Source organism: Lepus europaeus, chromosome 18 (genome assembly GCF_033115175.1).
Source record: "Lepus europaeus isolate LE1 chromosome 18, mLepTim1.pri, whole genome shotgun sequence".
In the NCBI taxonomy this organism is placed as follows: Eukaryota; Metazoa; Chordata; class Mammalia; order Lagomorpha; family Leporidae; genus Lepus; species Lepus europaeus.
In genome coordinates this window covers 77055396-77073159 of record NC_084844.1, presented here as the reverse complement: position 1 = coordinate 77073159, position 17764 = coordinate 77055396, and the positions used below count along the sequence as shown (strand labels likewise).

At 39.8% G+C, this 17764-nt stretch overlaps 1 protein-coding gene across 1 annotated transcript in view; it reads right to left on the bottom strand.

Moving 5' to 3' along the window:
* Nucleotides 1–1334: 1334 nt before the first annotated feature.
* Nucleotides 1335–17764, bottom strand: part of LOC133747299 (zinc finger protein 345-like) — a 56388-nt gene continuing 39958 nt past the window's right edge. Inside the window, exons 4-6 of the mRNA XM_062175653.1 lie at nucleotides 7909–8035; nucleotides 7571–7663; nucleotides 1335–5494 (exon numbers count right to left, since the gene is read on the bottom strand). Coding sequence (XP_062031637.1) covers nucleotides 3186–5494; nucleotides 7571–7663; nucleotides 7909–8035 — 2529 coding nt within the window. The 3' untranslated portion in view covers nucleotides 1335–3185. The remainder of the gene's footprint in view (nucleotides 5495–7570; nucleotides 7664–7908; nucleotides 8036–17764) is intronic.

Below are 17764 nucleotides of genomic sequence, written 5' to 3'. Positions count from 1 at the left end.
TGGTGCAGTGGGTTAAAACCCTGGCCTGAAGGGCCAGCATCCCATTTGGGTGCCAGTTCTAGTTCCAGCTGCTCTTCTTCCAATCCAGCTCTCTGCTATGTCCTGGGATAGCAGAAGAAGATGGCCCAAGTCCTTGGGCCCATCCACCCACGTGGGAGACCCAGAGGAAGCTCCTGTTTCCAGGCTTCAGAATGGCACAGCTCCAGCCTTTGTAGTCATCTGTAGAGTGAACCAGCTAATGGAGGACCTCTCTGTGTCTCTACCTCTGTCTGTAACTCTTTCAAATAAATAACAAAAATTTAAAATAAAGATAAAAATTGACGTACTGTTTGACAGTTATCTTGCTCTTGGCTATATATAAGAAGGAAATTTTATTAGAAGGAAATGAGAAGAGTATATCAAAGATACAGCAATTTTCCCATAACACAGTTCACTGCAGCCATGATTTGAAACCAATCTAGCTGTCCATCAATGAAAAAAATGGACAGGGGAACATCATTTAGATACAAAAAAGAACAAAATATTATTAAATTAATTGAAATAAGCCAGAAACAGGAACATAAATGTCACATAGTCCTTGTCACATGTGGAAGTGAAAGAAAATAATGGATCTGAACACAGAACTGTGATTATTAGAGGCTGAGAAGGGAAGCAGCTAGGGATAGAAGGGGATTGGATAATAGGTAACAAAATACAAAGAGGCAGAAGGAACTTCTGGTGTTCCATAATATAATGAGATGACTACATTCAACCATATTAGGTTCTGTGTAAAGAACTGGAAGAGAGGAGCTGGTAGTCTCAAATCATGGAGAAGAATTAAACTGTAGTTGCTTGGGGGCCAGCATTGTGGCACAGTGGGCTAACACCCTGGCTTGAAGCACCAGCATCCCATGTGGGCACCAGTTCTAGTCCCGGCTGCTCCTCTTCCAATCCAACTCTCTGCTATGGCCTGGGAAAGCAGTAGAAGATGGCCCAAGTCCTTGGGTCCCTGAACCCAAGTGGGAGATCTGGAAGAAGCTCCTGGTTCCTGGCATCAGATTGGCACAGCTCCAGCCATTGCAGCCATCTGGGGAGTGAACCAGCAGAGGAAGACCTCTCCCTCTCTCTGCTGCTACTTCTCTCTGTAACTCTTTCAAATAAATAAATCTTTAAACAAATTGATAAAACTGTAGTTGCTTAGCTTGATCAGTTTCTACTGTGTAAATGTGTACAAATACTGCACTACACCCTGTAAAAATGTCTGACTAGTACACACTGATCACAAATTATTTAAATAAAATTTTAAAAATCAGGAGCATTTCTTTATATTAACAATGAACTCTTTGAAAAATAAATTAGAAAAACATTTCCATGCATAGTGGTGTAAAAACCAGGAATCAATGTCTTCAGCATTATCCGTGATGAATCAGATTCACAGCCCTCAGCACTCAGATTTTGCCATAGACCTTACCATGGCAATTGTGGGCATATGATAGTAAATCAATGGACAGGAATACTTTGTCTCTAAATCTGTTAAATAAATAAACAAGGAATTCATCAAAGAAAAAGAGATACCAATTTGGATGACAGGTCACAAAAACACATGCACTTGAGCTATCCTCCACTCTGTGATGCCAACAATTCTTTCAGACATGTTACATTTTCAGAGACTTTTCTGTAATCTTGCTAAGCTTCCTGAAATCTGCCTTACAGCAAAGGGTTTCCCAATTCATTACACTCATGATTTTTCTTTTGTGTGAATTATTAGTTTACCATCTAGAGATAATTTATGGTACAAAACTTTTCTATGCATGCGTGTTTTCTCATTTGTGAGTCTGTTCATGGGAATTGAAGACTGATTTATAGCAGAAATACTTTTTCCAAAGTCATTGCATGGAATTTTGTTCCTTATGAATCCTCTGAAGTCTGTTGATGTCTAATTTCTGGCTAACAGTTTTATCAAATTCACAGCATGCAAAGAATATTACCTTTTGTGAATTCTATATCTATACAAGCCTGAAATAAAGAAAATGTTTTTACACAATCATTATACTCCTAAGAAACCACCTGTGTCAATTCTCTGATGTACCATTGACTTCTGACAATCTTTTCACACTAATAATATTTATAAGCTTTCTCCATTACATGAGTCTGTTAGATAGGATGTGATTTCCAGCAAAAGGTTTTATCACAATACTTACATGAATTTTGGGGAAAAGCTCTTCCACCTTCATTATATTGTTAAGGTCTCTCCCTTGTTCAAACTCCATGATGGATTATGAGGCATTACTTATGTGAAATGGCTTTCTCACATGTATTTCATTCATTAGATATATATGTTGTGCATTCTGATATAAGGAGCTTTCCAACACTCATTACACCCATAATGTTTCTCTCCCATGTGAATTCCCTGTTGTCTTATGAGGTATGGCTTCTAATTAAAGGGATTTTACTTTCAAAGGGGTTTTTCCCTATATGAATTTGATGATGTACAGTGAGGGCTGAATTATGGTAAAAGGCTCTGAGTCATTACATTCATAAAATTTCTCCCCATGAGAATTCTTTTATGTTTGATGAGGTCTGATTTGCACCACAAAGGCTTATTCACATTTATTACATTCATGCATTTCTCCCCTTGGTGAATTCTCTAATATTTCATGAGATATAACTTGTACAAAAAGGTCATATAGAAAATTCCCTGTGTGAATTCTCTGATATCTTATGAGTTATGAATTACAGCAAAAAGGCTTTCCACCATCCTGACATCCATAAAACCTACGTAAATTGAGCAACACAGATATAGGAAAACTAAACACACCCACAACCAGATGGAAATGATATCAGTAATAAAGACCCTTGCCACAAAGAAAATCCCAGGATTGGATGGCTTCACTGTTGAATTCTGACAGACATTTAAAGAAGAACTAACTTCAATTCTTCTGAAGTTATTCAAAACAATTGAGAGAGAGGTGATTCTCCCAAATTCTTTCTATGAAGCCAGCATCACCTTCATTCCTAAACCTGAAAAAACTACAACAGAGAAAGTAATTATAGACCAATTTCCCTGATGAACATACATGCAAAGATCCGCAACAAAATTCTGGCCAATTTAATCTAACAATGCATCAGAAAGATCATCCACCCAGACCAAGTGGGATTTATCCTCGGTATGCAAGGATGGGACCAAAGGCTTTTCCACAGTCATTTCATTTATAAGCTTTCTCCATGGTGTGAATTCTCTGATGCATTTTGAGTTGTGACTTCTGGCCAAAGGTTTTTCCACAGTCATTGCATTCATAAGGCTTCTCCCCTGTGTGAATTCTCTGATGCTTTCTGAGGTGTGACTTGTGGCCAAAGGCTTTTCCACAGTCACTGCATTCATAAGGTTTCTCCCCTGTGTGACTTCTCTGATGCTTTCTGAGGCTTGACTTCTGGCCAAAGGCTTTTCCACAGTCATTGCATTCATAAGGTTTCTCCCCTGTGTGAATTCTCTGATGACTTACGAGGTATGACTTCTGGCCAAAGGTTTTTCCACAGTCATTGCATTCATAAGGCTTCTCCCCTGTGTGACTTCTCTGATGCTTTCTGAGGTTTGACTTGTGGCCAAAGGCTTTTCCACAGTCATTGCATTCATAAGGCTTATCCCCTGTGTGACTTCTCTGATGATTTATGAGGTGTGGCTTCCGGCCAAAGGCTTTTCCACAGTCATTGCATTCATAAGGCTTATCCCCTGTATGAATTCTCTGATGATTTATGAGGTGTGGCTTCCGGCCAAAGGCTTTTCCACAGTCATTGCATTCATAAGGCTTATCCCCTCTGTGACTTCTCTGATGATTTATGAGGTGTGACTTCTGGCCAAAGGTTTTCCCACAGTCACTGCATTCATAAGGTTTCTCCCCTGTGTGACTTCTCTGATGATTTGTGAGTGTTGATTTCTGGCTAAAGGCTTTTCCACAGTCATTGCATTCATAAGGTTTCTCCCCTGTGTGAATTCTCTGATGATTTACGAGGTATGACTTCTGGCCAAAGGTTTTTCCACAGTCATTGCATTCATAAGGCTTCTCCCCTGTGTGACTTCTCTGATGATTTATGAGGTGTGACACCTGACCAAAGGCTTTTCCACAGTCATTGCATTCATAAGGCTTATCCCCTGTATGAATTCTCTGATGATTTATGAGGTGTGGCTTCCGGCCAAAGGCTTTTCCACAGTCATTGCATTCATAAGGCTTATCCCCTCTGTGACTTCTCTGATGATTTATGAGGTTTGACTTCTGGCCAAAGGTTTTCCCACAGTCACTGCATTCATAAGGTTTCTCCCCTGTGTGACTTCTCTGATGATTTGTGAGTGTTGATTTCTGGCTAAAGGCTTTTCCACAGTCATTGCATTCATAAGGCTTATCCCCTCTGTGACTTCTCTGATGCTTTCTGAGGTGTGGCTTCTGGCCAAAGGTTTTTCCACAGTCATTGCATTCATAAGGTTTCTCCCCTGTGTGAATTCTCTGATGATTTATGAGGTGTGACTTCTGGCCAAAGGCTTTTCCGCAGTCACTGCATTTATAAGGCTTATCCCCTGTGTGAATTCTCTGATGCTTTCTGAGGTTTGAATTCTGGCCAAAGGTTTTTCCACAGTCATTGCATTCATAAGGTTTCTTCCCTGTGTGAATTCTCTGATGATTTATGAGGTGTTTCTTCTGGTCAAAGAACTTCCCACAGTCATTACATTTATAAGATTTCAACTCTGTGTGAATTCTCTGATGTCTAATGACACCTGACTTCTGGTGAGTGGTTTCTCCACAATCATTACACACATGAGGGTTTTCCACTATATGAGTGCTGTGATGGAGGGGATGGCAGAATTTATTAGTGAATGACTTCCCACAAGTTTTACATGCATACGATTTCTTCTCTATATTTGGTCTATGATTCATTCTAACATGTGATTGGTAAATGACAGGTTCCACAGGCCCAATATACTTATAAACGTTCTCTCTTTTGGGACTTTGTTGATGTATACTGAGGTTAGACTTTTTATGGAAATCTTGTAGTATTTGAGTTGTCTTGCCAATAGTGGCAGTTGGCTTATTACAGGTTTCTACCATAAAAAGCTTCTCAGATTCATAGAATATGTTCTTCCTTTTGAAGACTTTCCCTTGTCTAATTTGTTCAAGTGCCTGCTCCATGGTCTGAATTTTGTGCTGTTCATTAAGAGGCTCACAGAACTGGAGAGTGTTCCCAGGTACCGTAGTAGCATCAAATTTCTCTCCAGCTTGTAGCTGATCAGGCCCACAAGGGGGATACACATTGTGACATACACTGCATTCTTCAGGTTTTATTCCTGAATAGTTTCTCTTTTTGATACTCAGTTTTGGAATATGGCTTATACTTAAATTAAGTGTTTTTCTGAATTCAACTCCCTTGGAAGTTAATGTCTTATTATTTTTCATAACATCCTGATTCAGATTTTCCTCCAGACTTTTCTGGTTGGTCTTAATCAGTTCATCCAGTTTCATGGCAACTGAAGTGAGAAAAAAAAAATGTCACTGAATCAAATATAATTGTTTCTCCTAGCATACTCATGTAAAAGGAATGAAGTTACTTGTATTTAAGAGGGATAAGATGTTAGGAAAAGTTCTGCATTGGTGCCTCCTCACACAGGGCACCAAAATGTTAGGAAAAGAGTTGTAGAATAGAGGAGACACTGTATCAATTTACAGCCAGACAGAATTTATTCAGAGAAAATTAATCCACAGAGGTGGGTGACTAACTGGCTGTGTGTACAGGATGGAGCAGGTGGCAGAAGGCCCCAACTCCCAGGGGCTAGACCTTTTTAAGGAGGGCTAAGGCTGGGCATGGGGGTAGAGGGCAGCAGTGGAGGGGAATTCCAGGAACTGGGTGGGGGGGCCTTGGGAACCTGGAAAATAATGCAGGGTGGGGTATGAAGACAATAGGCTGTGAGACCCAATTGAGTTTCAAGGGCAAGGAATACATTCCAAAGTTTATATCCTTTGGGCAATGAAGGAGAATGGCTCAGGCTCGTATGCTCGTTCCATCATAAAATTTTAACAAAATGATTAGAAGATACATATTTATGAATATACAGGTTTTCTCCATAATACATTAATATATTAAATTGTATCCATAGATTTTCCAATGTTCATCCATGATCCTGTTTACTACCAGAATTTTTTCAAGTATGATTGAATGGTTTTTGTGGTAAGATGTCTTAAGTCATTGCTTGAGATGCCTGTATCTCAAAACAGTGCCAGTTTAAGCCGAGGCTACTCTGCTTCCAATACAGTTCTGGGATAATAGATACTGGAAAGCAGCAGATAATGGTTTATGTGCTTGGGACCCTGTGATAGAGATGAGTAGGTGAAATTCCAGGCTTCTGGCTTCAGATTAGTCATAACTGTTGCTAGTATTTGGGGAGAGAGTTAGTAGAAAATATATTTCTCACTGTTTCTCTCTCACTTTCTACTTTCACAAAAATGAGTAAGACTTCACAGAATGGACTAATATTTAATAAATATATTCATCTATAATCTAGAAACCAATTTTTCCCTGTCCATTTTTTAATGTATTTTTATTTATTTATTTATTTGTCAGAGTTAGACAGAGACAGAGACAAAGATCTTCCTTCCATTGGCTCACCCCTCAAATGGCAAATACGGTTGGAACTATGCCAATCCAAAGTCAGGAGCCAGTTGCTTCCTCCTTATCTCCTTTGTAGGTGCAGGGGCCCAAGCATTTGGGCCATCCTCCACTGCCCTCCTGGGCCACAGCACACAGCTGGACTGGAAGAGGTGCAACTGGGACTAGAACCCAAGGCCCATATGGGATGCCAGCACTGCAGGGGGAGGATTATCCAAGTGAGCCACAGCGCGAGCCCCTTTTTAAATTTTAGAAAAATTGTGGGTTTTGTACTTCTGTGATATTTCAACCATAAATATGGGGACGTTTTACTAGATCATTTCCTTGAAGGTAAAGAGTGAAATGTGTCTATACTCTAAGAAGGATCACATTCATGGGACAAGATTTGAATATGTGGTTGTCTCATGTTCTGTCTTCCCAGGGAAACAGCATTTGTGAAATTTTTCTAATGAAATTCTCTGTTTTATCTGCACTCTTACAGTTTCCCCATATTTCTAAGGAAACCTGACATCCTCAGCTTCTTTGAACTGCAACAGTTACAGAAAGTCCCAATATACCACCTTGGCTATACATTCCCACCAGTTTAAATAATTTGTTTCTGCAATCCAGAGTCTGCTCAATTATTGAAAATTGATTTCTAACTCATTGTGCAGACGTCAGCCCTGGTTACCTCCTCTTGTTTCTTTCTATAAACACTCCTCTGTGATAATTTGAGTTTCTGGAGGTTTTTCATCAGTTGTTGATTTTCACATAAAACTTCATTTCCTTGCCTTTACCAGAGATACTGATCTCCATAGATACTGTAGAATGTCTGTGTCTGAATCACAAGACCAGCTGTCTTCAGGAGTAAGACTTGGGAAAAAATCATGGAAAGAACACCAGTCAATATCTGCTGCACTGCTTCTACTTTGGCCTCCCTGCCCATTATGTGCAGACTGACCTGGAAGGCTCTGATGTAGGCATTCTTCCCCCATCCAGGGCTCTGCTCCTTGCTCCAACTTGAAGATCAAGTCAGGTTTGGTCATGCAGTACCCTATTAATGGAAACAATGTAGACTTTGTGAAATCACTATCTTGGGTTAATTAAAGAAGTACAGCTTGGTCCAGAAGCTATGCAACAAATGTTCCAATTTGAAATCCTTCCCAGGTGGTAGATATTCAGATTCTTCATGGACTCAAATTCTATACCTGTCCCTCATTAAACTTTATGAATAGTGCTCACTTATTTGTCAAATAGCGAGAAAATGTTACCACTGGGCATGTGAAGTGTGACACTTACCCAGGGAGAACAGGCTGCTGTAGGTCTCTAGCATCACATCCCTGTACAGGATTTTCTGAGCTTGGTTCATGTTCTGCCATTCCTCCCAAGTAAAGAACACAGCCAGGTCTTCAAATGCTATCATCACCTGTGATAAAACACTCCTGGTCAACATGTCAACTCTGTCACATAACAAACAATTGCAGTTGTATATCTTCTACATGGGTATGGAGGAAGAAGAAGCAAGAATGCCATTTCATTTTAGATTGGTTGAGCATTTGGACAGCCTCACAGAAGCATTCAGCAGGGGATCAAACCTATGGTATAAAGGCTGTGAAAAATGCCCAAGCTGGAGGGAAACAGGAATTTCTGTTCACAAAGGCCAGACTATGTCAAGGGTATTTGCACAGTAGGCTGAAAGGGGGACAAAAGTCACTCTGGAATGAGCAATGTTCAGAAGAATGTAGAAGTATTCAGGGAAAAAGACAAGAAACCATCAGGGAAGTTATGAAGGGATTGAACAGTGAAGAATTTCCAGGAAAACACTATACACAGTCAATGCAATTATGGCAGAGAAAAAAATATTTTAAAAGAGACAGTAGGACTTTAACTTAGTGTTTATGATGCCAGCTCAGATATTCTCTCTACATCAAATTTCCAAAGTTGGATTTCAGTGCCAGCTCTGGTTTCCAGCTCCCGGCTAATGCAGAACAGGGGAAGCAATGGTGATGCCAACCAAGAAGGAGGCCTAGGTTCCATTCCTGACTCTTGGCTTCAGTTGTGCCCCATCCCTGCTTGATATGATTATTTAGGCAGTGAAGAAGTACATGGGAGCTCTCTAGCTTTCTCTCACACCATCAACTTCTTTCTCTACCAAGCTCATAAATATTTGAAAATAAGGGAGGAGATTCAAGAAAGAATAGAAAGCAGCTTTGGCTTTTTCTATAATTATTCTACTCATAAACATTTAAAGAACTGAAATAACATTATAACAAATTAAAGTAAAAGCAGTGGAGTTATTTACCCAAGAACAGAACCTGAGAAATTCTGCAGTATAATCTGCATTTGTGACTGAGGGGAATACAGAGAGATTTGTTTGAGAACCTGCAGTAGGCACCAGCATTGTGGTGCAGCAGGTAAGTCTCCACCTGCAATTCAGGCATCCCATGTGAACAAACAATTTGAGTCCTTGGTGCTCCACTTCCAATTGAGTTCCCTGCTAAAGTGCCTGAAAGAGCAGTGAAAGATGGCCTGAGTATTTGGGCCACTTCCATGGTTAGGGGAGACCCAGATAGAGTTCCAGACTCCTGGCTTTGGCCTGGCCAACCATTGTGTCCATTTGTTGAATGAACCAGTAGATGGAAGATATCTCTTTCTCACTACCCATATCTCCCTATCTCTATTACTCTGCCTTTCAAATAAGTTAATAAATAAATCTTGGGGCTGGCACTGTGGCACAGTAGGTTAATGCCCTGGCTTAAAAAACCGGCATCCCATATGAGCACCGTTTTGAGACCCAGCTGCTCTACTTCTGATCCAGCTCTCTGCTATGACCTGGGAAAGCAGTAGAAGAAGGCCCAAATCCTTGGGCCCTTGAACCCATGTGGGAGACCCAGAAGAAGCTCCTGGCTCCTGGCTTTAGATCAGTGCAGCCCAGCCATTGCAACCAATTGGAGAGTGAACTGTTGAAAGATCTCTCTTCTCCCTCTTTCTCTCTGCCTCTCCTCTCTCTGTGTAACTCTGATTTTCAAATAAATAAATAAATAAATCTTTTTAAAAAATCTTAAAACATAAAAGAACCTGCAGTAGATTATTTTCCCGACATCGTCCTAGCTCAGGATCAAGTTCATCTCCTCAAACTATTAAGGACTGCATTGCTCTAACAATTAAAAATAAATGCAACTGATTTGTGTTTTAGCCCTAGGTAACTCTTTCCCTTGCAGAATGCTAAGTGTTTACTTCCAGGGTGGCACTAAAACACTGCCCACTACATCATCTGTATAACACTAAAGACTCTATTGGACATCATGACCCCAAAATTTAGAATATTGTCCTTGAAGCTTCAGCTGAAATCATATAACAAATATATATTTTGCTATGGCAACAGAAAGGTGAGCGACAAAACTGCCTTATCTTGGATAACTGCAATGCTTCATAGCCATGACACATTCACCATTCATCTTGTTTTTATATATTCCCTGAGAATAAAATTCATCTTCCTTTATCCATTTCCATTAATAAATTATTATTAATCTAAAAAGAAAACTGACAGCAAGTTGGGGAATAAAAAAACCACTTACAGGGGCCAGTGTGATCGCCCAGTGGGTTAAAGCCCCAGCCCGCAGAGCCAGCATCCCATGTGAGTGCCAGTTTGAGTCCCAGCTTCTCTACCTCAGATACAGCTCCTGCTAATATGACTTGGAAAGTACTGGAGGATGACTCAAGTGCATGGACCCCTGCAACTATGTGGGAAACACAGAAGAATCTCCTGCCTCTTGGGTTTAGATTGTCTCAGCTCTGACCATTGTGGCCTTTTGGGGAATGAACCAGCAGATGAAAGATTCTCTCTGTCTCTCTCTTGCTCTCTTTCTCTATCACTCTCTGTGACTCTGTCTTTCAAATGTATAAAATAAATATGTTTTAAAAAGTACACAATTTGCAGGTGATGTATTAATTTTCTTTGCTTTTTGAAATATCAGGAGGTGCCCTGAACCATACCTGGAAGAAAACGTGAATGCAAGGATTTAAAAGAAAATTTCTCATCTTTCCTTCTACATTACACTGTAGAAAAAGGAATGGTAAAATGAATAAAGAATCTTGAATATATAAATAGAGAAAATGTCAACTTCACCATGGAGGAATAAACGTTTAAACATGGAAATATATAGGCAAGTGCCCCCACCTCTATTAAGTGGCAGAGATTAACCAGAAGTTATCATTGCTTTAATGAAAGCATTGCCAAAATTTTATTAAATGACAATGTAACAACAAAAAACAATAAAACTTAGTTATTGTTCAAATAAACTATGTTCAGTAACATTTACACTAATGAAAGTTATTTTGGGGACTGGCACTGTGGCTTAAAAGGTAAAGCAGCTGCCTGTATCCCATATGGGTGCAAGTTCAAATCCCAGCTGTTCTACTTCAGTTCCAGTTCTCTGCTATGGCCTGGGTAAGCAGTAAAAGTTGGCCCAAGTCCTTTGGCCTCTGCACCTGCTTGGGAGACCTGGAAGAAGCTCTTGGATCCTGGCTTTGGATTGGTGCAGCTCTGGCCATTGTGGCCAGTTGGAGAGTAAATCAGCAAATGGAAGACATCTCTCTCTCTGCAAACGGGATTGTCACAGAGTATCCAAACTTCCACATTTTTGCAAACTAGGTCTTGTATAAAGTTCTGTAACCTTGAAAGAGTAGTGCAAGGCAGGCTACACAATGCAGGAAAACAGAAATTTTACTAGAAGATGATATACCATGAAACCCCAAAATTGCAATTGCCACATAGTGTAAGTCAGCCTGCACACACCTCACGAGGATTTCTCAGGGAATGCAGGGACATTTCACTAGTAGCACTAATCTTACAGATAGGTAAATAGTGACAGAGGTGCAATAGACATTCACCCACACACATTTCATCCCAAATGGCCTGAACCCCCAGCTCCATCCCATTGCCGTCTTGGATGAGACAGACTTTCTACAGAATTTTTAGAACTGTACTCTGTACACCTGGAGACACATTGGTCTTCTTTCAGTGCACCAATTTCTGACCAAAAAAATCCTTAAAATCTCAACCTTATTCACCTTTTCTCCAGTCTTCTTTCAGTGCAGCATTTTCTGACAAAAAATTCCTTAAAATTTCAACTTTCTAAAATACGTTAATAAAAATTCACCCTTTCTCCAGCTCCAGAACTGAGGCTGTGCCACTGGTGTCTCTTCCTCGACCAGCCAAGATCTACAGGGTGCACCTGAATACCTGACTTAACATCTCAGATCTATGGCTGTCACCTATGCCACCAAGAGACAGACACCTGTCCTGCTCTCCAAGGTTCCTTTCACCCTCACACTAACACCCACAGACACAGAAACCAACCACACAGCTCTTGAGCATATGAGGAAAGCCCCAGGGGTCAGGAATTCTGTGAAGATGGTGGGAGTGGTTGGAATGGCACATGCTGAGAAGGAGGCCAGAGGAGATTTCCCATGGTCCTGACCTGCTGACATCATGGGCAGATGACGCTAGATTCCCAGGTACCAATGCATGCCTGCATTAGGAAGAAATGAAGATGATCCATATATCAGCTGGAAAATCAGCCTCCTGGGACACAGAGGGGATATATCAGAACTTTCCTGACCACATGAGATACCCACATAATTATCCAATTCCTCAGTAATTCTTGGTTTGACATATTTACATCTGAAAGAAACATAGTATAAGTGGAGAAATTCAAATATGGAAAGAATTCTTGGCAATTGTCATTAAATTTATTTTTATTTTTAAATCTCATAATTAAAATATGGTTCTAAAAACCTCACATATTTTTTATGACTTATTTTATCTATTTGAAAGACAGAGATGCAGAAAGAGGTAGAGCAAGAGAGAGAGGTCTTCCACCTGCTAATTCACCCCCCAAATGGCTGCAACAACCAGAGCTGAGCTATCCAAAGCCAGGAATGGAAACTTCTACTTGGTCTCCTGTGCAGCTGCAGGGGCCCATGGACATGAGCCATCTTCCACTGCTTTCCCAGGCCATACCAGAGAGCTGGTTCAGAAGTGGAGCAGCTGGGATTGGAATCAGGGCCGATATGGGATGCCAGCACTGCAGGCCGGGGCTTTTACCTGCTGCACCAAAGCACCAGCCCCCTAAATATATACTTCTTACAGATACTCAGGAAAAGACTCCAAGAATTTTTTTAACTTAAAATATTCGAAGAAACTAATGTTCCTCAACAACTCATTTTTAATCTTTTAAAATGATGCTTGATCTTACCTACTAAAACATTTTTTCACCCATCAATGCATCATATTTTGCAGTGAGGAAAATTATTTGAATCTATTCAGTGTATTAAAATGGCTGGAAATTGGGGTGAGTGCCTTCTAAAATGTTCATGAATAATTGAAATTGCACTACCTGGTAATTCTTTACCCAAAAGTTCCTGAAATTCATCTATGAATCACTCCATTTAGTTAAGTATTTAACAAAACTTTATTTTTTTGAGATCTGAACTTAATTTGTGGTTTCTCCCACAAATTAGGCCCAGAGACAGATAAAGGGATGCCATGGACTTCCTGCTTTTACTCCTTTTCCTGTATAAGTGAGAATGGACATGAAATTATGATTTGAGTGGTAGTGTCATTGGGCACTGACTTTTGGCCCACAGCTATTGGTCAATTTTTACTAGATATAATGTCTGAATTGTGCTGTTCAAATTCCTGTATCATCTCTGAGCTGGTAATTACCTTTCAGTGACTTTATTCTGCAACTTGAGTGAGGTCAGTCTTCCTTATTTTTTATTTTTAAATATTTACAGGATTTCTTTATTTATCTGAGAGTAAGAGTTATAGATAGGGAGAAGCATTGACAGAGATGCCTTCCACCCACTGGTTCACTCCCAACTGGCCGCAATGGCCAGAGCTGGGCTTGACCTGCTATATCACAGCAGCAATCTCAGTAAAGCTTTTTAAAAATCTAAAGAAGGAAAATGTAAAATGCATAAATTATAGTTGTCTGCATGTATACATTTCTGAAAAGTACACAATTTGATCCTATTGAAAATCTAAAATTCATTTTTAAATTATATAATTGAAAAAGATAAAAAAGATGTTCTGTCTTATGTCTCTACAGCATAAGATATAAATCAACTTTCCCAGGTTCTATGTGCATTTATTAACAAAGTTTCATAGATGTAATCAGTAGAGTGGCTCCAATAAGTCTTAACCAGGGGTGCAAATAAATTTAACAAGAGTACTCAATAGGAATTTTAGAAGAATTTCAAAATATGTATCAGAAGAAAAATAAGTACTTTACTTGGTACTATACTATTGTCTAAATTTCCAGTTGTCAGATGTACTAAAAAAAAATCCCAGAAGTGGCAAAGTTAGTCCAACATGATGTGTAATAAAATAAAGTTTTTAAGTTACAACTTGGCTAGAGAAAATGAGAATTTGCAGATCCCAGATTAAAATAACCAAGAAGGCCCAATAAAAGAAAACTCAATGTCTTCCTATACTAACATTTACTACCTCAGATTTATTTAACAGAAAGGTGATTATTCAAGCTATACCCCATTAGGTAGCCCAATTATACCTGCTAAATCCAGTAAAAAAATAGCACCTCATGATAGATTACTAAAATCATATTGCTATATGCCATCCACCATGTCCACTGTACCTTATAGCTAATGTTAACAGATCTGATGCATCTCAATAGATAAATGCTGTGTCTTAACCAAGTATGGCAAATGTGTTTTGTTCAAAGTTTTTCCAAAAGCCCCTCAGTCTCAGTTTGCCTTCACCTTGAAAAGACACTTCTGGGGGGACGGAGCCAAGATGGCGGATAGTGAGGACGTGCGCCTTAGTTTGGGAAAATAAACTTTCATAAAAGTGGAATTACTGTAGCCTCAGGAAAAGACTCAAGAAAAAAACTGCAGAGGAAACGCTTCCGGATCTTGTGGATGAGACACAGAGGACTTGCAGGGAGCCCACCGCGTGGAAAACCAACCGAGACGAGCCGAGCGGCGGGAGAGGAGCCAGAGCCACAGAATCTCGCCAGCGCGGGAACCCAGGAGGGTAAGACAAAGACCTCAGAAGCCCAAGACATTGGGGGGAGGGGGAACAGAGGCCTCTCTCTTCACTCACCAAGCAAAACAAAGAGCACCGTGATTTTACATATATAAAGCTCAGCCAAACTCAGTATCTTTAGCGAAACTGGAGAACACATTGAGGGCTGCATAAACTCTGTGTATGGTCCCAGGGGTAGATCAAACGAATACTCACAGAGGCCAGATTTCAACTACCCTCAACTCCACTCCCAACTGAGTCAAAAAAAAAAAAAAAAGACAGAGAGAGAGCGAGCCAGCAAGGAGCAAGTGAGTGAGCAATCTGGGAGAGTCGCTCTTTACACAGCCTTAAACCTGAAGAAACAAGCATAGCTCTCTGGCCACACCCATCACAGCCCCTAAGGCTCCAACAAAGCAGACAGCTCACGTAGAGGCATAGTATAACGAGAAAAAAAAACACCACAGCAAAAAAAAAAAAAAAAAAAAAAAAAAAAAAAAAAAAAAAAACAAACACACACACACACACACACCACAAATTATCTCCAACATGCCACACAACAAACATAGAAGCCGAGGTAACAAGAGCAAGGAAGGCACTATGACGCCCCCAAGTGAACAAGACACGCCAATGCAAGATTATGAAGATGAAGAGATAGAGGAAATGCAAGAAGCAGATCTCAAAAAATTGATAAGAACATTAAGAAGTTCTCAAAAACAAATTCTTGAACTACAGAAATCCTTAATGGACAAGATAGAAAATCTCTCACGTGAAAATGAAATATTAAGGAGGAATCAAAATGAAATGAAACAACTAGTAGAACAGGAAACTGAGATAGTGACCAAAAACCACAATGAAATGAAGAACTCAATAGATCAAATGGCAAACACATTAGAGAGCCTTAAAAACAGAATGGGTGAAGCAGAAGAGAGAATATCGGAATTAGAAGACAGAGAACAGGAAAGGAAACAGTCAAATCAAAGAAAAGAAGAAGAAATCAGAAATCTAAAAAATACTGTCAGGAATCTACAGGATACTATTAAAAAACCCAACATTCGGGTTCTAGGAGTTCCTGAAGGCATGGAAAGGGAGAAAGGATTAGAAGGCCTTTTTAGTGAGATACTAGCAGAAAATTTCCCAGGTTTGGAGAAGGACAGAGACATCCTAGTACAGGAAGCTTATAGAACCCCTAATAAACATGATCAAAAGAGATCCTCACCACGACACGTTGTAATCAAACTCACCACAGTGAAACACAAAGAAAAGATCCTAAAATGTGCAAGAGAGAAACGCCAGATTACTCTCAGAGGATCTCCAATTAGACTTACAGCTGACTTCTCATCAGAAACCCTACAAGCCAGGAGAGAATGGCGAGATACAGTCCAGGTGCTAAGAGAGAAAAACTGCCAGCCCAGAATATTATATCCTGCCAAGCTCTCATTTGTGAATGAAGGTGAAATTAAGACCTTTCACATCAAACAGAAATTGAAAGAATTTGTCGCCACTCGTCCAGCCCTGCAAAAGATGCTTAAAGATGTGTTACATACAGAAACACAGAAACACGGTCACCAATATGAAAGAAGGTAAAGGAAGGAAACCTCACAACAAAAGATCACAGGAATCTCAAACCAGATATTAGAAAATATCTTTGGCAAATGGCAGGGCAAAGTTACTCCTTCTCAATAGTCACATTGAATGTTAATGGCTTGAACTGTCCAGTTAAAAGACACCGATTGGCTGAGTGGGTTAAGGAACAAAACCCATCTTTTTGCTGCTTACAAGAAACTCATCTTTCCAACAATGATCCATACAGACTGAAAGTGAAAGGCTGGAAAAAGATATACCATGCCAACAGAAATGAAAAAAGAGCGGGCGTAGCCATCTTAATATCGGCCAACATAAACTTTACCACAAAAACTGTCAGGAGAGACAAAGAGGAGCACTATTTAATGATTAAGGGATCCATTCAACAGGAAGATATAACAATTATCAATGTATATGCACCTAATTACAGGGCACCAGCTTATTTAAAAGACTTGTTAAGGGACTTAAAGGGAGACTTAGACCCCAATACAATAGTACTGGGGGACTTCAATACTCCACTCTCAGAGATAGACAGATCAACAGGACAGAAGATCAACAAGGAGACAGCAGATTTAAACGACACTATAGCCCAAATGGATCTAACAGATATCTACAGAACATTTCATCCTACATCTAAGGACTTTACATTCTTCTCAGCAGTACATGGAACCTTCTCTAGGATTGACCACATACTAGGCCATAAAGCAAGTCTCAGCAAATTCAAGAGAATTAGAATCATACCATGCAACTTCTCAGACCACAAAGGAATGAAATTGGAAATTAGCAACTCGGGAATCCCCAGAGCACGTGCAAACACATGGAGATTGAACAACATGCTCCTGAACGAAAAATGGGTCATAGAAGAAATTAAAAGAGAAATCAAAAATTTTCTGGAAGTAAATGAGGATAACAGCACAATATACCAAAACCTATGGGATACAACAAAAACAGTGTTAAGAGGAAGGTTTATATCAATAGGTGCCTACATCAAGAAATTGGAGAGGCACCAAATAGATGAGCTTTCAAGTCATCTCAAGGATCTAGAAAATCTGCAGCAAACCAAACCCAAACCCAAACCCAGTAGAAGAAGGGAAATAATTAAAATCAAAGAAGAAATCAACAGGATTGAATTCAAAAAAACATTACAAAAAATCAGCCAAACGAGGAGCTGGTTTTTTGAAAAAATAAACAAAATTGACACCCCATTGGCCCAACTAACTAAAAAAAGAAGAGAAAAGACCCAAATCAATAGGATCAGAGATGAAAAAGGAAACATAACAACAGACACCACAGAAATAAAAAGAATCATCAGAAATTACTACAAGGACTTGTATGCCAGCAAACAGGGAAATCTATCAGAAATGGACAGATTCTTGGACACATACAACCTACCTAAATTGAGCCAGGAAGACATAGAAAACCTAAACAGACCCATAACTGACACAGAAATTGAAACAGTAATAAAGGCCCTCCCAACAAAGAAAAGCCCAGGACCAGATGGATTCACTGCTGAGTTCTACCAGA